Here is a 25,501-nt window from a genome sequence, read left to right on the forward strand (position 1 = left end):
ATCGCCCCACTCCAGTGGAAGGCCCGGCACGCCAAACTCTATGTTTTCAATATTTTTGCTTTAAATAAGCAGCACGGAACGGGCGACGTGCTGTGTTGCTAACAAATTCATAATATATTGATATATAATAGAGCTAAACACGCCGCGCCATTTGTTTTGTTTTAAATTGAAGTCAGGCAATGCAGTTGGGCGGGGAAACGCAGGCCGATTTCCGCCTGGTCCTAATATGGAGACTTTATCTGCTACGATAATAGAGAGGAGACGTACGCGCGCGCCCGAGAGGAGGCTTCTCAGTTCTCACCGCTCAGTCTCCTCCTCCCCAGCGCGACTAGGCGCGGAGTGGTCCGAACGCCGATGGCGTAGACAAAGGGAGACTCACATGGGCAAAACACTGGGGAGTAGTTCGAGGACGGTAAGTCAACAAGAATAATATTTACCTCCTGCTGAAAGGACACAGCAAATATCCATTTACTACTGCCCCCAAGCTTCGGAAGTAAATTTAAAGCTCAGCGATTCTATTCTCATCAGTTGGGGCCGGTCCACGATACAACATGGACACGGCAACGCGTTGATTCTATTCGCGGCGTTCGTGGACGTGGAAATCCACTACTCATTTCCCCTCCCTTTGGTCTTAGACATGAACAGTTATAGCTGCCTCCTTCCTTAATGCCACCGCCTCGTGGAATAACATTCCAGCCAGGCATGCCGTTGACTGCTTCACCAACGGGACAATCTAAAATTCTCGCCAGACTTAACACAGAGACTCGTTCAAGACCCCACTGTTAAGCCTACACCTTAAAACCATGGGGAAACATCATTTACCACGAAGGCATTACCACTACTAACATTTACCACGTGACACTTACCACGCAGGGTGCCTTCCACGCAGGGTGCCTTCCACGACGTCTTTACCACGGGCTGGGGGGGAGATGTGGTATTCCTTCGAGTCGTTCTGCGTGGGCTTGGGGGGCAGAGGGGGGCTGGGGGGGGTCTCCCCCCCCAAAAATAACAAGCGGGGGGCAGAGGGGGGCTGGGGGGGGTCTCCCCCCCAAAAAATAACAAGCAGTTTACTTTAAAAAAAAAACGAACACAATTTTAAAAGAAAAAGGAAAGAGCCTCCCCCAAAGACGTGCCGTGTACGTCAAAAAAACAGTCCTTTTTTTATTTTGGTATACGTGTTTTGACGCTTGTTTCAATGGAGGATGGAAGTAAGGGCTCGTAGAGAAAGACGTGCAGGTAAGACGTTTCTAGGCGTAGTAAAATCCTACGTTGTAAATACCAGCGTGGTAAAGCCACTTGCGATGTAAAATTCGCGTGGTAAAGCCATGCGTGGTAATTGAAATCGTGGTATAATCATATATTCTAAACCATGACACAACGAAGCCCGTAGAGGCCCACATACACTCGTATGCGCCTATGCATCCCTGACTCTCGAAGTGGTGTCGGTATGGAGCCAGCCTTTCATTAAACTCCAGCCTATACCCAGGACACCAGAAGCGCACTAGACTTTAGAAAGCGTGGGTGGTTGAAGGCTGAACTTCATAGGCATTATACAGCGACGTCTCGGGGGTGGAAAGGTCATGGCCCTGTGAACTGGTAGACTTAACAGTCTGTTATTCTTTGTAGTCGTCTAGGGAGCATTCTGTTTAGCCACCTATTTCTCATATAGCTAGGTTGACCACTTTTTCAGACAAAAAAACAACTGGACGGCAATAGACCCAGAAATAGCACTACATGCTCGCACTGCTGTGAACATATTCACTTCACTTTGAAAACAAATATATATATATATATATATGAAATGAAATGAATGAAAATGGAATAGCTGCACTGAGGCGTCCAAGCGCTGAGACCAAGGTGCTGCCTACGGAGGCCCATGGGCCGGGGGAGAGCTCTAATTATTAAACAGGAACGTTTTCAATTGTTTACGAAAGGAGGGCAGGTCAGAATTAGATCTCAGATAAAGGGGAAGGGCATTCCACAATTTGGCCACATTAAAGGAGAACGAGCGACCTCCTGCTCTTGATCTCCTGATCTTGGGAACTATGGCTAAAAAAAGCATGAATGAGCGCAATTGTTTGCTGGGATGATATGGGGTGATCAGAGAGTGATTGATCACTGGGCTTGTTTCCCAGAAGGCCTGGTGGGCAATACACAAAGATTTAAAATTGATTCTCTCCCTAACAGGAAGCCAATGAAGGCTTTTCAGCCCAGGCTTGGCTGAGAGCCTGCGTGGTAACTGCAGAAGTGTACGCGCTGCGCAATTTTGAGTTATCTGTAGTTTATGCAAGGTAAATTCTGGGGCTCCTAAATACAGAGAATTGCCAAAATCAAGGCGAGATTGAATCGGGCCTTGAATCACAATCCGCCTAGCCTCAAAGGGTAGCAGGGGGAGAATCTTCCTAAGGAGACCAAAACAGGTGGCAGATAGCCTGGTTGCCTGGCTGTCGAACGTTAAGGACCTGTCTAGCCAGATTCCAAGACTCTTTATGATGCCCTTAGGAGCTGGTGGCAAGCCTAGACAGGGGGGCCAAATAGAACGGATTAAGACTGGAGCGGATCGACCCAAAAGAATAAGCTCCGTTTTGTCTCCGTTGAGCTTGAGACATGACAAGGTCATCCAGTTTTTCACTTTCTCTAGACAACCTGCCAAATCCACCTCTGCTGGTGAGCCGTCTCCCTGCGCCAGGGAGACCACCAGCTGAGTATCTTCCGCATAGGTAATGATCTTAATACCATATGGACGGACGAGCTCAGCCAGTGGTCTCATATAGACATTAAACAACGTCGGGCTCAGGGATGAGCCCTGAGGGACTCCACAGCCCAGGGGTTTGCTAGAGGAGATGGTATCTTCTTCATAAGCTTGAAAGGTTCTGTCACTCAAAGATTTGAACCACGCTAGCGCTCTGCATGTGAATCCTACATTAAGGAGACGCTGTAGTAAAATGTTGTGATTCACCGTATCAAATGCAGCGCTTAGATCGAGGAGGATGACTGCCACCGATCCCCCTCGATCCAAGATCTCTCTAGTTTCCTCCATCACTGCAAGCAGGGCGGTTTCTGTCCCATGCTTAGGGCGAAAGCCCGTCTGAGTAGGGTCAAGCAGATGGTTGCTCTCGAGAAAAGGTGTTAGAAGGCCGGTTATATATTTCTAGAGGATTTTGCTGATCCAGGGGAGCAGTGAAATGGAGCGGTAGTTGTAAAAGTTGTTAGTATCAAAGTTTTTTTTTTTTTTTTTTTTTTTAAGAGTGCCCGCACCATGGCCTGTTTCCACATAGGTGGGACAGTGCTTGTGTAAATGAAGGCATTAAGTACGTCCAGCATAGTGGGAATGATGGTGTGAGTGGCGGAGGCCAGTATGCGGGGAAAAGCAGGGTCACAGGGGGAACCTGATTTCACTTGCATCATTAGAGGGGCAAGTGATTCTGAGTTTAACAAGGGGAACTCATCTAGTGTGGGTGGAGAGTGACAAGTAGTTTCCTGAGAAGGTAAAGATGGCGATTCCGCATAGATATTCAAATCCACGTCCGGGAAAGATGAGTAAATTAAGTACATTTTTTTAAAGAAAAACTCCGCCAGATCATCACAACGAGATTGCAGATTGTAGTTGGTTGAAGAAGGTTGAGGATGCTTGGTGAGGCTTTTTACAATTTGATATATCTCTTTGGAATTGGAGCTGGCTGCAGAGATTTTTCTAGTATAATATGTGGATTGGGCAGTCGTTATCTCCTGTTTATAGGCTCTAATCGCCTCTCTATAAATAATTTTGTCAGATGCGGCGTACCCTAGTCGCCATTTTCTTTCCATTCTTTTACACTGGCATTTCTTCTCCCTGAGCTCTGCCGAGTACCAGGGAGCAGTATTCCTAGATCTTTTCAGGGTGGTTTTTTGAATAGGAAGTGTGGAGTTGAGAGAGTTCAATATCCAGTTGTTAAAATTGTCATTGGCTGCCGAAGGTTCCTGACTGGTTGGCAGTTTTGACATTTCTAGATCTAGAGCCCATTAATCTAGCGACAGTTTGGACCAATTTCGTGCTTCCCTTAGTCCGGCTTTTAAGGCAGGGAGTGTATGAGTCTCCCAAATAAGGGGAATCAGCGAATGATCCGTCCAGGGGAGAAAGATATATCTATCATGACACTTACAGACCCCCATACTTTGTTACTAGGGCAGGCTTGACCCCCGCCCTCTTCTTGGGTGATGGGCTCTGTGGACGTTAATTCGCCCCTCATTAAATCTGCTGTGCTGCAGTGAATAAGACCAGGCAGTACATCGGGAGCCCCTTATCAAATAAACTCTGTCCCACGTGTAATGGAAGGGGTAGTGTAACATGAACATGCACAGCCCTATTAAAGTGTGGGTGCTCACTCACCTCTCTTTAAACCAGAACATGTATTTATTTTTGCTAAATGTATCTGGACACCGGCACAGTGCATGAAAAACTGAGACTGTCCAGGCTAATCCTGGACTTCTGGTCACCTTACACATAACTGATTTTTCTTTCCCCTCATCTTTTGGATTTTAGCTTTGAATGTGCACATGTACTAGCGCTCGGTGCATCGGCACTTAACAACGTAGGTACTGCTTAGTTGGTAAACTTTGCCTTTCATTTAGTGCTATGACCACGTTAGTCTGGGTCACAAGCTCAAACACGTATAGTCTATTTTTTTATTTTATAAGTTTTATATAGCGCTAGCTAGACCCCGGGATATCAGAGCGCTTTACATACATAGGTGGATAACATAGCATGACAGATGGATGCCTACAGATAAAAGCCAAACATTATAAGTAGTCGTACATTGCATAGCAGGACATAACGGTGCATGAGGATATAAGCAACACATTATAATTAGGCATGCAGTGAAGGATAGAGGGGGAGCTCACGAGGTTGAAAACAGTCCAGTCTCCACTTATCCATGATGGACAAATAAGCAGGGAGTCAACTAGGTTATTGGAGTCTTGGTTCGTTGACTGGGGCAGTAAGGTATTTCTTGAGGAGAATGAGTTTCAGGTCCCTTTTGAAGCACAGGAAGGAGGGGTTGCATCTGAGGTCATATAAAGTACGTTTGATAAAGACTTGGTATAAAACACGCTTTTATAATAGTTACACAATTCCCCCAGCCCCTGGAATCGAGGTGTTTTTTTTAATCAGTCATAATACATCTGCTTCCCTTCCCTTATTGAAACCCATCAGAAAAATGCGTCACACCAGTGACCTAGAGAATGCATTCTGATGTTATTATGCGTATTCAAAAGTGCAGGAGTAAATAACTGTACTATGTCTTCAGTAGAAATTTTAAAACTAAAACTTTGCTCCTTTTTGTAATCTTGAGTGGTTGTAGTGGGGGTATCTAAAATACAAGCCAAGTGACCTATGTAGAATTCCACACAATGTCATTCTATAATTATTCATCTTGAATAGGGCTCCCGGGTTTATAGTATTTATTTTTTTAACATTCCAGTCTGTATTTATCCATATTAATTTTCTGGCAATCTTATTGGTATTTTTTCACTTTCATTTTGTGTGTTGTGAACAAATGAGGTTATAAAATTGTTCATTTCCACATTTATTTAACTGATAAATACACACTCATCCTCTGGTACTTGTTGTGTATTCGCAAACTAAGCAGCTAAATATAGCATAACAACACACGCACATACCCGAAAGGTATGTTAATACAGGCCAATATTTTACGAAATTCCATCCTGTTTTTAAATTCCCCATTCTGTACATTTGCTTAGCTATTGACCTGGAATTCCTGAAAAAGCACGGAAAGACACTTATAAGAAGCCCCATTTTAAGTATTTTTCCACTTTTAAAGATAAAATCAAACAATCTGTGTAAAAATGGAAAACTGAGAGCCTTAATCATAAATAGTCGTGATATGGGGTACGTTTCTACTGCATACATTACAAAAGAGATCCCTTGGCATTAAGGGGATTGAGTTTGTTCTTTAACAATGGTAGTATGTCATCCCACACCTCCACCCTGCAATTGTGCCCTGCACCCCAGGCCTGATAACTTTCATCACCCGAAGCCTCCCAGCTCATGATAATACATACAACTTTTGGAGACACTCCGCCTAGAGACACCATAAAACCCCCGGAAAGACTATCTAAAAACCCACCACTTTTTACATACCCTTTCGGTCTACGGCTGTCCAGACACTTTACTTCACTACATCTCCCTTCTGAGCCCCTTAATCATGACATACGCGTTGGCACTCTTTGGTCAGTCCTCCTGCTCCCTCCGGGTTACAGATACAGCCCCTTTCCAAATATGGAACTCAATACATGCCTACACTCAACCTTCCACGTAGAGGTCCAAAGAACACTGTACCAGCTCTCTCCACTGCTGCACATGCACAGTGGGAACGCTGCTCTCCCCAAATATTTTGTTAGCTAGTCTCCATATCCCAATTGGGTGTTCCATAGATAAGAAGCTGCAAGGAGTATATTTTCCACTTACCACAAATAAGACACCGCACCAGTACCCCTTCTATACACCCTACACCATTGGATTTCACATTTTCATATGCCCCTTCCACTTTGCCTTTTTTTTTGTTGTTGAAACTTTTTTATTTGATAATAAAGGCACTACAATAACGTTTGACGTTTAAGTACCACACTGCATTTGTACAGTTGTGATCATGTCGCTACAATAGACGAACACCCTCATTACATTACATACAGTCTTCACTGCTCTGTGAAAGCCTATATTCAAAATATGCTCAATTCTGGCAGGAAGAATCGTAAAACGGTGTACACAGCATCCCCCTGCTTTTGTTGCCCCTCAAATCTTGGTCCACTCTTGTGAGCATCCTCTCCCTTCGTATATCACCCTCTCCGCCAGAATGCACCAATCCATATTAGTCTCCCAGTCAGGAAAAACTTGAGCCCAGGATCTTGCTATATTGCGCTTTTCCACCACACATCCAAGGGTAACCCAGGTTCGCTCTCTTTCAGTCAGGTCAGTTGCATCCCATATGTTGAGGCGGGACCTCCATTGTCTACCCACAGACTGCCCACATTTTCAATGTTATTTTCCCCCAGTACATCTTCCCACCACTGGTATAAATACGTCCCCACCTGGCCGCACCCCCTAGGGCATAGTGAGGAACTTAAGGTACCCATTTTAACCAGTGCTACACTGGTATAATATGTTCTGTGTAGGAGCTTAAGTTGAATTAATTTAAATCTGGACCAAATTGCCACCTCTCAGGGGGATGCCAGTGCCTCCTGCCATTCTTCATCATTCAGGTCACCCATTTCTGCCGCCCACTTGGCTCAAGTTTTCCCCAACTCGTCAGGTGTGTTGTTTACTATCTTCCTGTAAGTCAGAGAAATCGCTTTCTCCTTCAGGTAGTCATTGAAGAGTCTGTCCTCAAGGGGCAATGAGACTGGAAGATCTGTACCTTTTGGGGATTACCTTATGTAATCCGTTTCGGACTTGAAGGAATCTAAAAGTTTCCCTCACACTCAACTCAGTCTTGTTGGAGGTCACTGACGGGAGCCACCCCCCCCTGCTCACACCCCCCCCCCCACCCTCGAGAGACCAGTCAGTTCCCATTTGTCGAATCTGGAACATTTTTCCAGGCCCCTTTCACTTTGAGCAAAATTGGGAAGTGAAAATGCGCCCTCATGTTACATAACATGGTAACATTAATGGTGGGCATTCGACATAACCAGCAAAGAGCTTTAACATTTTTGGGTTGTTTTTTTTATATCTAAATTCAGAGGGCAGTTTTAACATGCGCACATCACTTCTTTCCACTTATTAGATGTAAAGTGTTGCAATTAATACAGTGTAGAGAGCAGTACCTCAAGCTCGCCTGTATCCCTGGAGTCAACCCCAACATTGTTAGCAAGCATATTGGGCAAATGGGCCTCTATGGAGCCATTCCTCCCCTCCGTGTTCATATACTCCATGTATTCTAGCCTCCAGCAAAATGTGCAGGAGGCAGCGTGAAGGCAGAGGCTAGTACATTGGCTCTTTGTCGTCCTCAGATCGTCTGGCACCTCTCCTGAGCAAGCCGTCATGCTGTGTAGTTGTCTGCTGGTCCGAGAGTCTCCCTCAGCCTGCACCCAGTCACCTTCAGCTCACCATCCTAGACTGTCTTGCAGAGATTGTCTTATCTGGCTCTCTCATTATCTCAGCCACCCCTTAGGATTCCAGCCTATACCTGTGCCAGCCATGAGTTAGTCCTGAGACACCTCCAGCCAAACTGCAGCCAATCCTAGAATGGAATCTGCGTTTTGACAGCTGACCTCATCGAGCTTTCTAACCACCATAAGTCTCCAGCTGTTTGCCCTCAGAAGGCATTAAGTAGCCCTAACCTAACAGTGACACTAACCTAACCCTAAGAGGCTTTGATCTTCATATTGTCTTAACAGACCCTTATAGACCACCCATTCTGTTGCATCCACGCTCACCTGTATTAACAGTGCAGACAGGCACATCAATATTGCGTGGGTCCAAGGGTACCACTTTGCGTCAAGCAGTGTCCAAGCTAGGCGCATAGGAAAGTGAGGTGCCAATTTGCAGTAACCTTGCCTGTGCGTAGCACTCCATTTTGACTTGTAAAAAAAATATTCAACTCGCTTGCTCCGTGTTGAAGTCTAGCAATGTTCACTTGCCTTCTGAAAAGGTCTGTGTGTCTGCTGTAACCCAATAGTAGGTTATAGATACCAAAGCGCTGCTGAAAAGAAATGGACTGAATGTGTTTTCCCATTGACACAGAAATGGAAAAACACCTTGGTACACCAGGCCCTTCAAACTTTAAGTAGTTATTTATCTTTCAGTACTTGGGTTGGCTTTGTAGGTGGGCAGGCCCCTTGCAGGCTGTTTTTTGGTGTGGCTCTATATAGTGCTCAAGCCCACCTGGTAAGGTTCCAGAGCCTCTTTTAAAACAGCAAGCATCTTGTTATCAAGTTGCTGTGCTGTAACTATACCATTTTGCTCTGAAGCGGTGGGGGGCTGTGATGCTGCCAGAATTTCCAATCTCCGCTGTGAACTCACTGATTGCTCTGGGGCATGCCCACATGCACTGTGGTCCCTGCAGGCTAGTAGGACCCTAGCATAAGCACGCTTCTATTTGAGCGACAAGTTGGTATGGCATTTAAGTGTGTTAAGATTTGTGCACCAGAGTGTGTGTTTAAAAACAATATGTGCTACAGAACTAGTCAATCTTTCAATCTTCTCCCGATAATCTTTCCAATTATCTCCAGATCTCCCATGGTTTAGGGTAAGACACCATTTCCTATGTAATTGTGACTAAACAGGGACACGCAATTCTTTTTAGGTCTCGTGGCATTAACCGCGCGAAAGCGCGGTCTCGCCAGAGACCTATAGTCAGCGACGCAGCTTTCCAGGAGACAGGACCAGGCCGCGCGCATCTCCTCTCCAAGAAAGCGATTGTAACGGGTCACGCGCACGAGAACGCGTGCTCCATTGAGCAGGCCACAATTCCCAAAAGTCCCGCCCCACGATAGGTTTCGTTTTCTCTCAGACCTGCTCTCCATGTTTAAAATGCCGATCCGTGCCTTGTGCACCATCTGCTCGGATTACCTCGATAACGTGAGGGTTGTGGCGGTGATTCACTGCGGACACACCTTCCACCTTTGCTGGTAAGTGAAGGCGGGTATTTTCTAGCATAGGCCCTTCTGTGCCCCAGTGCTTGTTATATACGGTGGAGACCCATAACCATATTGGTAGAATGATACTTCCAGCTCATAATATTTTTCATATTGTTTCAAAACAAATATTAAAAGTATAGAGGTCAACTGCCAGGCTTGGAGCAATGACACACTCTGAAAGGCGTTAGTGTGTAAGTGTGACTTCTGAGACAGAATTGCCTATTTTAACATATTCAAGTTTGTTTGGGGTACGATAGAGGACGTCATCATCAAGGGCCATCCTTTCTTACAATAATATAGGGAAAAATGTCATTTGGATCACGCGTGAAAGATTGAAATGCTTTGTTTGTTTGGCAGTTTTATATAGCGCGAACTCGACCCCAGGGCATTGGAACGCTTTACAGGAGAACTAGTTACATTAAACAAGGACACATTAAACTTTTTTGTAGACTCAGAGAGATAGCCCAGAATCACAGGATGTTGAGCCGACGCCAAAACTGGAACCCATTTTCCCAGCTCAAAAGCGGACAGCTCTGGCCGTTACGCCACATCAGTTATCTCTAAAAGGTGACCTGCAAGTTGCGCACAGCACTGCAATGTTTCGCGCCGTGCCCATCAGCTGTCTCAAGAGTAAACAGCACAGTCATCGGCCAGCATTATCACCATGTGAAAGTCCAGCTAATAGCGATATGCTGACGAGCGGGCAGGCTGAGGTAAAACTGAATTACGTAACTTCACGTTGATTAAATTGCAAAGTGCGGTGTGACTCTCGCGGCACCCGTTGCCGCTTGTCTCCAGAAATACAACTGGCATTTGGGAACGCTGGCAGGCCCTTGGCATGGAGACATGCTCCAAGGCGTGGCAGTCAGTGAGTGACCGCGGACACACCCTTGCCGGTGGCATGGAAGATGAAGGGGGCGCCGTGGCCCCTAGGAGGTCCGAGGAAGGCTCGCCCCCAACGGTGAAAGATATTGAGCAGCTGCTGGCCACGGGGAGGCGGGCGTGCAACCACGTCAACGAAGTTTGGCCACGTCTATTCCTTGGTGACTTGTAAGTAAAGATGACCTTTGAACCTATTTCACATACATTTTATGTGTCAGAGGCGGACTTGGTTAGCGAGCTCCGTAGTTTACTAGGCCCGTGAACGAGTTGCACCTTCTGTCCAATTCTCTTTTCTGGGACTTGTGGTCCTGCTCCTGTCATTTTAAATTAAGGAATTCAAGTCATACATTGACTAGCACTACTGAAGTCGTTGGAGAAATCATAACTGGCAGATGGGGGGCCCTTGAAAGGCTCATCGGATTGGTGCAGCTACTCGCATGTCAGGAATTGCCTAGCACATTAGTGTCTCTTTGAACCAAAAGCACAGGTGCACCACACAACAACAATAGATCAATAGGAACAATTATAAAGTCCATATCCAATAGACAAGGAGAGAAGGGTTCCTCAGTTTTATCTCTTTATTCCATTTCCATGTTAGGTAGAAAAAAACACTGTTTTTTTCTACCTAACATGGAAATGGAATAAAGAGAAAAATTGTTTATTGGATATGGACTTTATAATTGTTCCTATTGTAAATGTAAATGTGTGGGACTTGTAAAGCGCACTGCTGCCCGTAAGCGTCCTGGCGCTGAAGACCGCTGGGGAACCCGTCCTGGCTTTCCCTGTGAGATGGTCCCTTCTGGGTATCTCCAAGGTGAAACCAGGCATCCGCGGCGTCTGTGGGGGGCCGTTGTAGAGATGAGGCAAGCTTAATGCCCAGAGTTGCGGAGTGTGATCCCTGGTTAGAGTAGGCACCGAGGCGAGAATTATCGAGTCCGCTGACCCTGGTCCACGACCCTGCCGCGTCGGGAATAGAACCCTGGTCCCGGGCCGTTCTCTGCTTCCCGGTCTGCCGCCTCTAACCAGTGAGCCACACCATTATTGATCTATTGTTGTGTGGTGCACCTGTTCTTTTGGTTCAAATTGTTGAGTTCCTGAGCGAACAAGCACTGTGACGGTGGGTGCTATTCGGTGTGCACACGGACCCGTGCAAGTACATGAGGGATAATACTTTTGGAGCAATAGTGGGTTAGGTGCTGGCAGTGAGAAGGTTCGACGGTTAGTTTGAAATGTTTCCACATTAGTGTGTCTGTCGGGCCCTGGCAGCCTTCCTCATTAGAATGGGGCAAGGGGCGTGGCCGATGTAATTAAAGGCTTGGTTTAAAAACACTTGAGCTAAAAGTCTGTGCTTAGCATAGTGTGGCGCCGACTGGTATTTTGCTTCTTTTGTCATTGCACCCAGATATATAATGCAACAAGTAACAATACACCTACAACACACAAGTACTATTGGCTTTGCCAATGGTTGATAGTTGCATAAGATAAAAAAGCAAAAACTATGGCTTTGTTGTATAGAATAATAAAAAATCTTCATTAGGTCTCGTGGCGTTAACCCTCGCCAGAGACCTATACTGAGCGACTCAGCTTTCCAGGAGACAGGAACTGGCCACGCGCATCTTCCAAAAGGCGATCGGAGCGGGCCGCGCGCGCGAGAATGCACACGCTGTGGCCATCTCCTGGGAAGCTCTAACACACACACAGCCACACCTCCCCCTACACGCATGCGCACACACAGAGACACACACGAGCGCACATACACGCACACATACATACAGAGACACCCCCCCACACACATACACATAAGCGCGCACACACACACACACACACACACACACAAGCGCACCAAGCCCCCCCCCCTCCCAGCCACCCTCCCTACAACTAAGGCCCACTTACCGCCACTCCAGACATCTGCAGCCTCCCTAACTAATATTCATCTGCGGAACCACAATCAAAAGGAGTTCGATAACCGTATGTTTGGTAATATGAACACCCTTCGATTCCAGGGAGGGAGCGTTGAAGACATGGCGCAGCGTTGTGGTCCCGACTCGCACTAGTTTACACTAACGCTCGCAATTATGCCCCATTCACTTCGGGTGTTCAATGGCCAACAGTAATAAAGAGGGTTTTCAATGATTTGTCCATTAAACTGCCGCCGTCAAACGACCCAATTTCAAGTGTTTCCCTGCCTTTGGTTAAAGGGAGGCAGAGGACAAGTACGGACGTTCAGCCAGTTAACTCGGCTTCTTTAAACAGTCCTGGACAGGGCATATATGAACCCGACAGAGGGTGAGGGATGACCGGAACAAGCCGAAAGAGTATTTATTCTCCCTTATCAATAACAGCGCACGAAGACTACTATGTGCAGACAAAGCATGTGCGAAACCATGCTCAATGGTGTCTATGATGAGGGGCAGATTGGTTCGGAATCTAGCTCACAAGAGAATGCAGGCGGTCGTGGGCATACTAGTATCGTCTAAAAATATGCTGCAAAAATGCTGACATTTTTTGCTCACTGAGATGCGTGCTGCCAGCGAATATACCAAATCTGTGAAACATCAGTAATCTGGACAAACTTGCGTGCATTGTAGGTTCTGGAATTGCTGTGTATTAAAGAAGGACCACGGTACTAGTACCCTGGTGAACATTACCACAACCCTCTATGGCTAGCCATTAGGTTCCTCGTTAGGTTTGGCGGGGTTGTGATTAGCGTCCCATTACAAAGCGCGCCATTGTCCGCATATTTATTTTTTGTGTTTTAAGGACTGTGAATTGTTAGACTTGTTTCTTTTCGGTGCATGTATGATGACTACAGTGCTAGTAAAATGTTTGCATTGAACACAATCTGAAGTGCGGTTTGCTTTACATTACATTGAAACTGACGATTCCGTGAAAGGTGGGATTGAAACATTTCTTTGAAAGATTGTATTCGGTCATACCCACGAAAATACTTCAGTTTTATAAATCGACCTTGTTTCTTCGAAATAACGTGAAAAACCTAACCCTCCTCTTAACCCCACGCTTTGAGCATGGCCCTTATATTTAATCTTGCATAATTGTAAATTAAAAAAAAAAATCAATGCAAAGCATTGTCATTTACAATGCCAGTAACTCAAACTTTTAATGCTGCGAGACCTATTGTATTGTAAATGCTTGTTTTTTTTTTCTGGCACCGGAATATTTATTATTTTCCATTACAAACGTACCCAATAGAGACATAAATCGCCATTTCAATAAACTATAAATACAATAGAAAAACATGTTTAGGTGTTTCTGACCCATCACCGCCAACACGAGGACTAACAGTAAATGTTGTAGCACACAGGATGATCTGATGCTTCGCTAAAAACTTATAAGATCCTAAAGGCGAGACCTATTGGCTATGGTAATACTTGTTTTTTGTTGGTGGGCCTCAACGTACCTCCATTTTGTGCACATTATGTCGTTGTGCTTCCTCCGGAACTTCCCACCTTTAGTCGTCATCTTTAGATCTTCTTTTATTTTTTATTTTTTTTCTTAATCTCTAATCTTGGCGGAGGAGGGTGGGTTCGCATGAGACTACAGAACTTCAAGCTGCAAAACTATATTGACAGGTAAACACACTGCAAAACGTATTGTATCTTTTCTGGATTCACATACTGTGCATGAATATTGTAATAGTCTTTACTACAGTGGTTGTTTGGTTGAAGATGAGCTTTGCTCAGCAAATATGTTTTAAGACTCTTTGTCCTACTTGTGCTGCTTTTTAGGTCTCGCCTGTCAATGCGCTTGTGAGAATATAGGGGCTTAACCAGAGCTTAACCATCGGGGCGATTTGATGCTGTGCCCGTGAAAATCAAGCTCCATGCGCAAGCGCATTGACCTAAAAAGCGCAAAGCGCGTGCACATCAAAGCCATCTGCCTCCCTCCCAAAGGCATCCCCCAGCGTGCGCTCTGCCTCAGGCATTTCTCCTCCCCTAATTATTCACTGCCCACGGCCGGCCGGCCGTACTTTCACTTTCACGGCCGCTAGGCCGTGTCTCGTTTTAACTTGTTTATTTAACTTTTCAGCATGCACTCTTAGAAGAGTGAATGCCTCGTCAGTCCCTCTCCTTCAACCCCGCATTACCATGCCATTCAAGGGAGTACCAATTTAAAATAAAACTTGGGAAACAGGGTTGAAGTCTCGGCAATAACGCTCAAGAAGCTGTGATTCTTGGAAAATCACTTAATCTCTCCCCTTTACGCTATTTATCCGTGGCGTATTTAACATACCGTATTGCTGTTATTTCAATGTAAATCTTGCCTTTTACACTTGGGGATTGTCTTTATTTATTACTTTGTAACTGATCGGTAGTCCAGGATTCAACCCTTGTTTTTTATCTACGCTAATCAGAAGGTCCGTTTGTATCTGCGAGTACAGATGCTATATTCACACGGCTGGCCGGCCGTACTTTCACATTCACGGCCACCAGGCCGTGTCTCGCATTTTTTATTTAACTTTTCAGCATGCACTCTTAGAAGAGTGAATGCCTCGGCAGTCCCTCTCCTTAAACCTCGCATTACCATGCCATTCAAGGGAGTATCAATTTAAAATAAAACTTGGGAAACAGGGTTGAAGTCTCTGCAATAACGCTCAAGAACCTGTGATTCTGGGCAACGCTGCCCCGTCCATCTCCTCACTTAATTCCGATCTCCGCCCACCCCATCTCTGCACCGCCTGCAACCCGCCTGTTCTGCTACACGGAAAACTTTATTTAATCATTTATTTTCTCTCCCCCCTGGATGCCTGCCAACCCCCCCACGTCCTGCGCAAGAGGGCACTGCGTTGGTGCCACAATCCCCCCACTCCCCTTTACCTCGCCCACCTCTTGCTCGCCTTGCACTGCACCATCCCCAGAGCCATCGGGAGCCCCTTAATGGCCGTAACGTTCTATATTACAACGCTATGCTCCAGAGCGGCCCATGCGGCTGACACCCCACCCCCCCACCTCACAACCTGTATCAGCAGCCCTCTCTTCTCAGACTGCACCACCATTCAAGCCGCCACAAGCACTGCAGCTGCCCGCATATCCCCCCACCCCCGCACCTCGACTGCCCAGAACCAACCCCCAATTGCGCCATGTCTGACCCCTACCGTCCAGCGCAAGCAAACCAAGGATACCAACTCCCCCTCCCATCTTTCGACGCCCCTTTCTGCCGTCGATAGTCAAGTGATAAATTACAAACGTTAAATCTAGTACGATTATAAATTACAACAAATATTATGTCAGTATTAATTATTTAGAAAAATTCTACGCCATTGGGAATTGTCAGATCAATACATGTAAGACAGGGAAAAACTAAACATGTACCTTTACTAATGCTATAGATGTCACATTTGCTACTTTTTATAACTATTGCCATTTCAAAGAACAAAATTAATACTTTTATTATTGGAAAAACATAAACATAACTCAAAAAATAATTACATTTCCACAACACCAATAGCTCAAATTTTTCTAATGCGAGACCTATTGCATTTCCAATGCTTGTTTCATTTGAATGTCCACACAGTAATGTTTTGTAAATGTGTGCACTAATGGCCATTTTGCTGCATAAAAATGTCTTGCAGTGGGGTATTAGCTAGAAAAGCTATTGTCGTCTCTTTCTGGCTGAGTGTGCTCCAGGACTCTTTTGTGGTGTAATTCCTGCCGGTTTATGGCATAATTGTATTGTTTGTGCAATTCATCTTGCAATTAGGTTCAGTTTGACAGGTCTTCACAGGAAGCTATTTGCACATGATACTAATAGTTGCTTTGCCTTCCTATGAGGCTTTGTCCTCGTACATTACTGTTCGCCTTGCTTCGAGGGTGTGTTATGTTCTTTCTGAATGGTTCCTTGAATTGTGAAAGAAACTTGGTATTTGAATAGTTTGATGTGAGGTAACTTTTGTCAAGAATTGTGTACCTTAAAGTATGGTTCCTCTAACATGAGTGCCTGCAACACACTGACTGCGTAAAGAAGTGATGGCCACTAGAAACGCAGTTTTTAAAGTGATCATTTCTAGGGAGTTTTTATGTAATAGTTAGAAGGGTGCCCCCATTGTGTGAGCAGGATTTGTAGATTCCATGCTGGAGTAGGAACCCGCCTGGTAGTGCAATTGTTTTTGCTCCTTCCAAGAACCACTTGAAGACTGGTGAAGTGAAACTTCTTCCCATGTGGCCTCTAGTGTATGCCACTATTGCTGCCAAGTGTACCTTTAGTGATGAATACGTTAGTTTACATTCTAGCAAGTGTGCTAAGTCACATAAGATTGTTCTTTCCCTGTATAATCTTTTTAGGAATCCTTCCTTCTAGCACCACAGAGAATATCTTTTCCATTTTTCTGAATAACTTTTCCTAGTTGTAGGTTTTCTTGCCTTTGAGTATTATTATCTTTTCGGGTAGCTTCAAGTGGCCACATTTCAAGTCTTAAGGGGACATGCTGTGAGACTCAAGGATTCTGGATGGAATACCTTTCCTCCTTGCATTCACAACCGTTCTTGTCTGACCGGTAGTCTGTAAAACCTCCCATGAGCCAGGTTTGAGTTCAGCGAAACATGTCTTTCTTGCCCACTTTGGAGTAATAAGTATAAGTGTCAAGCTCTTGCATTTTCTGAACACCTTGTGGAGTAGTGGTATGGGTGGGGGGAAAGGGTAGGAGAAAGCCTACGTAGATTTCCCTGACCAGTTTATCGTTGGTGCATTCCTGATTGATTGGTGGCACTGTTGTCTGGAGTCAAAGAGTTGGCATTTTTTGTTCTGGGGAGTTACAAAGAGATCCATTTATAGAATTCCCCAGTTGTGAAAGATCTTTGAGAGTACTGATTGGTTCAGGTCCCACTCTTGAGAGCGTGATGCTTGTCTGCCTAGTCTGTCTACCTTTGTATTGTCTTTCCCGTTTCGGCGGGTCGCTACCAAGTGTATCTTCCTTTGGATGGTAATAACTGTTACTTAGGTAAAAGGGAATAGGTACCCACTTACGAGAAGGTTAGGCATAGGAAGATAATGTCGCAGATAAGGATGCTGTACTAGATGCAGGAACGCAGATAGGCGAGGACTCCAGCATCTAGAGTTGGACCTAATTTACACTGAAACCCACATAAGAAATAAAAGATTTTTTGCTGTTTTTTTAGGTCTCTCTTGTTTCTCTACTCTTTCACCAATCTATTCTTTTTCTAAAACTTGAAAGTGACCTCCATTTACCTACTATGAAAATAAGGGGAAATATTGGAAAAATATGGTCATCAAATTATAATGGAAACTAGCTCCCGAATGAACATTAATAATAAAATGTTTGCAAATCTTAGACAAAACTACCAGTATCATGCAAATGTCTAGGCCTTTTCCCCTAACGTTACCCTTAATGTATAAGAATATCTATTGAAATGTACCATGCTTTGACGTTTATTAATACACACTGAAAGCTAAAGACTTAATGCAATCAACATTCCCATGTTAAGTTGAAAGAATCAAGCTCGATATAAACAATTGAATAATGACTTTTTAACCATCAAACTATTGTTTTCTGTGCATAAAATTAAAAAATATATATCTTTTTTGTATATGCTTGTATAAAACTGCAGACCATGACATTATATTTTGGAACAAATATAGAAGAACTAATAGTATTTTGTTCTTTGTAGACATATTGGCTGAAAGTATAAACTGTCCTGAGGAAGACACCACGTCGTGTCGAAACGCGTCGACTCAAACCCGACAGCCACAATAATTGTATTAAGGATATGTATCAGTGTCTATCCAAATTTGTCTTAAATTCATGTCTCCTATAAATTAGGAAACTTATCATTTTTGCACCAATAAGTTATTATAATTGTATTTTTATATTGTATTGATTCATCTTTGTTTTTATTAAATACTATTTTTGATATCAATATGTCTATTTATGTTATGGTTTAAGTTTCAAACTTTGGGAAATTTTCAGTGGTATACATAGCTGGTGTGTGTTCAACAGTTAGCCTGGGTGTTTACTTTCACATTCTTCCTTTGGATGGCCCAGATCCATATTTCTTGTGCTAGTTTTGCCAGTGGCATAGACTTTCACTTCTTGTATGTTAATATAAAACATGGTGGTTGTGTTGTCTATCTGGAGCAATAGGGATTTCCCCCAGAGTTCTCTGAAAGGCTTTTAAGACTAGGAAAACTGTCTTTAGTTCCAGGAGTTGATATGTTGTACTGCAGACTGGGCCTTCCAGACCCCACTGATCTTGGGGTGTGCCTGCGTGTGCCCCATATCTTCTATGAGTTGTCAGTTGTTGTTTTTTTTTGTTGTTGTTCGGATGTACGCTTGCCTTTAATGTAACTGTTAAATTGCATTACTTTTTAAATAAATATATATATATTCACTTTCTTGTAACAAATACACTTCAAAATTAGCAAGGCAATGGGTATCCTGCACCAGATATAAACAGCATTCCAAGTGACTAAATTAAGTGGAATATCTCCAAGAGCAAGCAGAAAATCCATCCTTCTTTATAATTGACATTTATCTTGAGTGGATAGCCTTGGACCCAATATCTTTTGGTATTTAGTAATGCGTCCCCCTGTGTTTATAAATCACATTACTTTTCATGACTTATTTTCTTTAAGGTGTTATACAAGACACATATTGCATGGTAAATTGTCTAAAGGCTGTTTTTTTCTATTCAAACAGGAAGGAAGAATGAAAGAAAGGGATGAAAGAATGTTGAACAACTTTGCGTGGGTATATGATGGAAGGAAACGGAACGGAGAACCTCTGCAATAAGTCACTTGGATGGCTTCAAAGACAAGATAATGATACCAAGCCATGGATTTGGAAATTCTCTAACTGCTTCTCTCCCGGTGAACAGACTTTGGCTAGTCGTGGGAACACGGTAATGCTCATGTTTTATGCGTTAGAGGTATCCTGTTGGGTGAGAAATTTGTAACTGAGAAGTGTAAACCTGTTAACAGGTCAACTGCTTCATGCTGCTTGTGTAGCAAGTATGTTTTTTTTGCAGGGATATACTGCATGGGGAGATAAATGACATGACGCAATAACAAATTAGGGCTTAAAGAGAAAGATAGAGTATCGAAAGGTTACTCAAGACAGGGGCATTTGTAAGGTGGCTGTGCAGCAGGACTGTTTCATGTTGCTCTCACAGATCCCAAAGGGATGTCATGCTTCATCATAAGGCTATTGCTTCATCATAAGGATATTGCTTCTCGTTGGGCCGGCGCTGCAATGCCCAATGGGTCCCCCGAAGGGTCGCTTTGGCAGAGATAGTTTGTTGATATGCCGAATAATGAGTGCAAGGTAGAATCTAGGTGGTGTGGCTTTTCTCATGTGATAATATGGGTTTAAAAATGATCAGGGAAGCCACTAACTACTTTTAATAACCAGACCGTCCTGTCAGATTAAAAACCTTTCTAGGGAGATACTACCAGCTAAATAGGGTCATAAAGTCCCTTGGTCCCTTGGTAGTCTTGATGTGAGGTGTCTCTTTGGGGTCCAACTCTAGTTGGTCAACATGTTTTGCGCTGCTTGTGTTCAGGAGGATCCGTAGCGCCTCATCAGGACAGGAATAGTGAGTGAATCTTCCTACACCACATGTGTAAAAAGTGGTGCCCTGGCAGTTGTATCTACTTATTTTGAGGTGGTTTTCCAACCTGTCAGGAGAGAGAAGGAAACGGAATTATTCTATCACTGACTTAAGGATCTCTTATTAACCAGGATGTCCATTATTATGGCCCAAAACTGTTCATCCGGTGCTGGAGTAGCTCCCAGACATAAGAAGATACATAAAGACAAATACAAGACATGTACAACATGAAGAAATCTAAAGAGCTGATCTTATAAGAATAGCTTGCGTTAAAAGATTTCATTCAGCGGGGTTCCCAGCCTAAAGAGTTCAAGGCTGGTACCTCCGCCTACCCAATGTAGGTCACGATAAGTCGGCATGCAGTATTAAACTAACACAATTTCATTGTGTAAGTGGCACCAGCATACACCCATCTAATGCCACTGTGAAGATAGTGTGGATTGCCAGTGAAGCAGATAACTGTTTTATACACCTATTAAAGAGATCACCTTAATGCGTGCTGATATCTCATAAAGGGTCACTATTAAACAAGCATTGGCATAGCCAATAGGTCTTGCCTTTGGCTAAACACTTATAAGGTCCCAAAGGCGAGACCAATTGGCCATGCCAATGCTAGTTTATTTTTGGAAGAGTTTGAGTGAGTTTCCAACCCCAAGAGCCCTTTCAAACAGCAGATACAGGACTCCTCAGGGGCCCTCCTTTTAGGTGATCCTTGAAAGGAGAGACCCTCGTTGGTATCACAACCCTTAGCCCCCCAGCAGAGGCCTGGCTGGCGGAAGATGTGGACTGTTGGGATGCAAAGGTGCCCCCCAGAGGAAACTGCCTATTGCCCTCCCCCTTGTAAATGAAGTCCCAGCGTCAGGGTTGACAGGGGCCCCTCTGGGTAACTGCGTCCATTTTTTAAAATCAAATATGTTTGTGAACATTGTGTACAGCCATCACTGATGCCACCTTTTAGACGCCTCGTGGTGTATGAATTATGATATGTGATGCTCTACATTACTTGTATCCCTGACTCGGGGTAACCTGTAGATGTTCGCAACTTTTTCTCATAATGTAACAATGGAGTTTGCAAGAGGGAGGCTGTGCGATGCCCAAAGCAACCTCATCCCCCACTTCTTGCTCTTCCTTTCCCTGCACACACTCCACCGAGGCTAGCTTTAGACTGCTCGCCCATGTCTACCCAGAGAGTCAAGGCGCTTAAGTGACCAATGCCATCAGCTGTGTATTGGAGTGCTGGTCGTTAGAGACCCTTGGGTTTGTCTCATGTGGGGAGCACTGGGTCCCATGTATGTACCCTCTCCAGGGAATCTGGCCAAACGGGCTAACAGAGATGCACTAGACAGGTAGTAATAACTCAACACAACTACTGTATGGAACTGGTACTCTATAGCAGAACTAAAACACAAATGTTCTTCTATGCTTCTTTTTTCTAAATGGAAGACCACACTGGGACTATTGTTACCACCTGGACCACTTCCCCTCTTGTTGTATGTGTTAGCACATCTTCTCCCACGGTGCGCCTAGTTACACTTCCTCTTCCTCCCAGGACTCTTTGCTTCTCTGATGTTGAACTCCGTCTGCTGTAATATATTTCAGTAGCCTTGCTGCACCTCATTTCTCATTCTGAAGTGATACCATGTATTAATTCCTATGGGTCATCTGTTTTAGCTGTTTCCCCACCCCAATTATTATTTTAGTCATTTCACTCAGGCTGGTCCAAGTCAACACATATTCCATCTATTGTCCTATGTGCCGATACTACTCTAGGGTACATTTCACTTGGAAATGTTATTTTATCTAAATAAATACATATATAACTTTCTAATATGATAACCAATAACCATCAACTTTTTTTAAAATTCAGTAATCTCTTAATTTGAATGTTTTTTACGGTCTTTCATAGTGTCAATCTGGGACACTTCCCCTGAACTCCCAGCTTTCACAAAGCCAGATACATGGAAGATTACTGTGATAACAGGCATAACCAGTTTGACAAGAACAGACAACCATGGGGAAGTGTAATTTGATTTTAGGAAACAATACGGCAAGGTCCAAAGTGCATAACTGAGAACTGGGATCTTGTTTTAGAGACTTTGTAGCTTCTGTATTGAGCTCCCCAAAATACTTTATTTTCATGACCTCAGATGTACAATTGTTTTATTTAGCCACTTTTAGTCCTATGGTATTTTTGTCAGTAAACGCTTTCTGAAACTGATATTATATATTGTAAAATTGGGCAGTGTGATGTTTCTGTATGCATATTGGTATATGTATGTGTTGAACTGCAAATGTAATTAACATTTCAGCGCTTTGACGCCTCATCTGGGGTAGTAAGAGCTATATATATTCAATTACAATTTGTAAGAATCTATCTCAGATGGAACTGTGCTTACAGTTAAGGGGCCAAATAGAAAAACCGACATAATGGTGCAGGGCTGCAGAGGGTCACGGCGACCAGGCACAGGGCAACGGAGCTCCATTGGACATGACCGCGGCCTACCCAAAGTTCTCTGCCTCTGGAAAAGCACAGGGGCTGGGGTAGAGTCACTCCAGAAGACACGTATTGAGGATTATGCTCTGCCCTCAATTGCGGTTTGTCTACCACGGTTTATAAGTCTACCTATGCCCATATTTCTGGTTTTCTGACAGATGGGGACCGCTTAAGGTGCTGGTAGCACTGGACAGAGTCAGTCACATAACCGGGAGGCCAGGTGCCGAACATAGGCTCTGACTACCGCGCACACATGCTGCAGCACACAGACCTATAACAGGATGAGACCGCTGATTCAACATGTAATCCACACCAGACACAAAGCCCACAGACCACCCTGAGGGCGGTGATGGGCAACCGTAGAACTGAAACGGATGCCCGTCACCAGGAGTCCGCAGCAGTGCCCTTTACACACCCCTTAACAATGTATAACATGGAAGAGAGTCCATCCTTCACCTGCCTTGCTTCGACAAGCTGATGAGTATCAGAGTAAAATGGAGGGCACATGCAGGCTGGGGTTGTCTGACGGTCTTTATCTGAGTTAAACTACCTTCGACCGTAAAACACATGAACATCTGTGTTTTAACAAGGCGCGCTGTCTGCTCCCTTTGTTTCCGCTGTTCTTGGTAATTAGGTTCCTCCGTTTTTTATCAGCCCCCCTCAGCCCATGCCGTCATGTGCATCGCGCCACAGACACGACCTTCCCCCAACTCTGCTGCTAGTAGATAACTAGGAGTAAAAATACAGCCTCAGACTCGGAGAACAGTCTGCTTGGAACCGCAGAGCCGGGCAACTGCCTGCAGATTTTACAGCTGTTAAGGACAATAGGTCTGGCAGTGTGTTTTTAGTTCCTTATGGGCTGAGTAGGACACAGTGTTTTCAGCAGCGAGACTAACGCAGTATAAAGTTGAACGTTCTGACAATACACATTTTGTAACTCTAACATAACAACCCTGAAACTATTTAAATGAATTATTGCAGGCATGCCCACACTCAACAGGTAACAACCGCTCTGCTGGGGACTTTTCTTAACCTGTGTTTCGAGCCGAACCTGCCACCCGCTTGCCCACTTCTGATACTCGTCAGCTTGTCGGCACTTGCACATGCTACGTGTTCGCTGGCTCTCTCCTCACCCTGCTTCAGTACATCCGAGGCAAGGCCGGTGAAGGATTGGAGTGGTGCGCGCGTGCTTGTGTCCGCCGCTGCAGGCGAAAAACCAGCGGTGACTGCCTTCGTGCTATCTGTTTCCAATTAACGCAAACGCAATAATTGGAAACGGATGGTATTCATGCTCACTCCCAAGCACCCTAGGCCAGAGAACAAAGAAGGCGGGACAATCACCTGCCTTGGACCAATTGCGTGCTGTCTTTTTAAGAGACGCATACACAGTCCAATTGCGGGTTAATAAAAAAAAGTGTGTTCTGAGTTCAAAATCCCTTACTGAAGGCCTCGCATGCGCGCTGGGTCAGGCGAGACCTGAAAAGGAGAGCGTGGTTGTCTATCCAATGCTTCCCTTTCTTGCGCATAGTCAAGCATATAATCTTACCTCTGACCGGAGCTATAAGTACTACCAAGGGTCCGGCAGAGGGCCCTTGCTCAGTCGTTCTAGACTGGGCACAAGTACATCAGGTAAGTACATGAGATCTTAATCAGAGGATCACATATGCAGTGCCAGTGTCTGCTGGTACAAAGACCAGTATTTGGTACTCGCGGTTTACGAGTGCGATCAGATCGTCGCACCTACCGTCGTCCTCTTCAGACCCCGAATGTGGATGCAGAGGGTTAGGTTACCTGTTTTAAAAGAGTTTATTGGCAATCTGGATCCAGAATCCGTATTAACCCCAGAAGTGCTTCGGCACCCCTGTGCTGGGGCAATCTTGGAGTGGTGGTGAGGTAAACGCATAGGGTGTCTGCGCATGTCTGTGGCCATTTTAAAGTGGTGATGTCAAACTAAGTGGGAATGTTTAAGGAAGTTTATCGCACATGTTTGAGACATCATGAGATAATGTACCAATATGAGACAAAGAACATCTGTAGAGAAACTCTTTCCAAATATTTGGCAGCCTTCATGAAAATAAAGGGGGAAGATATGTTTCCTCAATAATTGCGGTGATGGGTAACAGCACTAGTGTGCATGGTGCTGGTCACAATACTTTTGTCAGGGTAACTTGTTAACGGCCCATCACTGAAACATAGTGTACCAGAATGATGTTTACTAATGGGTAAATCGTTAAGGGGATTGCTATGATCTAGTCTTGTGAATCTGCCAGACATCCTGTGTCTTAGGTGGTGTCATGATCATTGTAGATTTTGAGATAAATGTTCATTAAAAAGCATGAGGTGGTGATCAATGCTGGCATATAAACCGGAGAATCAGCCTTTATAGTTTCCATATTAAGTAGCTCATAGATGTAGGCCTACAGCTCGATCCATGTGATGTCATCATTCATTCCATCCCAGTTGTCATGAAGGCGGAACACCCAGCGATGTTCTCGCCTAAATAATTCAGCTGGGGTCCATGATGTATTTGATCAAGGATTGTCCACTTCAGATCGTTAGTTGAATGTTTAAGGTCAGTGAAGTGGGTACTCGTCTGTGTCGCGTTTCGTCCACATCTTATGGTGCTCTTATGTTCCCCAATCCTTATTTTTATCGGTCTAGTTGTCATCCCTAAATAGTACATTTGGCAGGGGCATTTGACTAGATATATGCAGTTATGGGTGTTACAGTTGGTGTGTTTTTGTGTCCATGTGAATGATCCTAGCTGGAGTGCTTGTGAGTGTTCAGTAAAACTACAATCGGTTCAATTGTTGCAGGGGTAATGTCTGCTAACTGGAGGAAGGTTCCAAAGTTTGTGACCTGGGTGCCTTTATTCGAGGTCTTGTGTGAACCAGTTGATCTTTTAGATGCG

At 44.5% G+C, this 25,501-nt stretch overlaps 1 protein-coding gene across 3 annotated transcripts in view; it reads left to right on the plus strand.

Annotated features, from left to right (window-relative positions):
- Positions 1-201: 201 nt before the first annotated feature.
- MARF1 (meiosis regulator and mRNA stability factor 1) overlaps positions 202-25,501 on the plus strand; it is a 745,071-nt gene continuing 719,771 nt past the window's right edge. The window contains exons 1-3 of one of the 3 annotated variants that reach the window (XM_078663192.1): positions 348-412; positions 18,159-18,246; positions 19,187-19,388. In XM_078663192.1, the coding sequence (XP_078519318.1) occupies positions 19,242-19,388 (147 nt within the window). In that variant the 5' untranslated portion in view covers positions 348-412; positions 18,159-18,246; positions 19,187-19,241. Of the gene's footprint in view, positions 413-18,158; positions 18,247-19,186; positions 19,389-25,501 lie in introns of all 3 variants that reach the window. The other 2 variants (XM_078663193.1, XM_078663194.1) reach the window with 2 other exon arrangements.

This window comes from Lissotriton helveticus, chromosome 10, assembly GCF_964261635.1.
Source record: "Lissotriton helveticus chromosome 10, aLisHel1.1, whole genome shotgun sequence".
Taxonomy (NCBI): domain Eukaryota; kingdom Metazoa; phylum Chordata; class Amphibia; order Caudata; family Salamandridae; genus Lissotriton; species Lissotriton helveticus.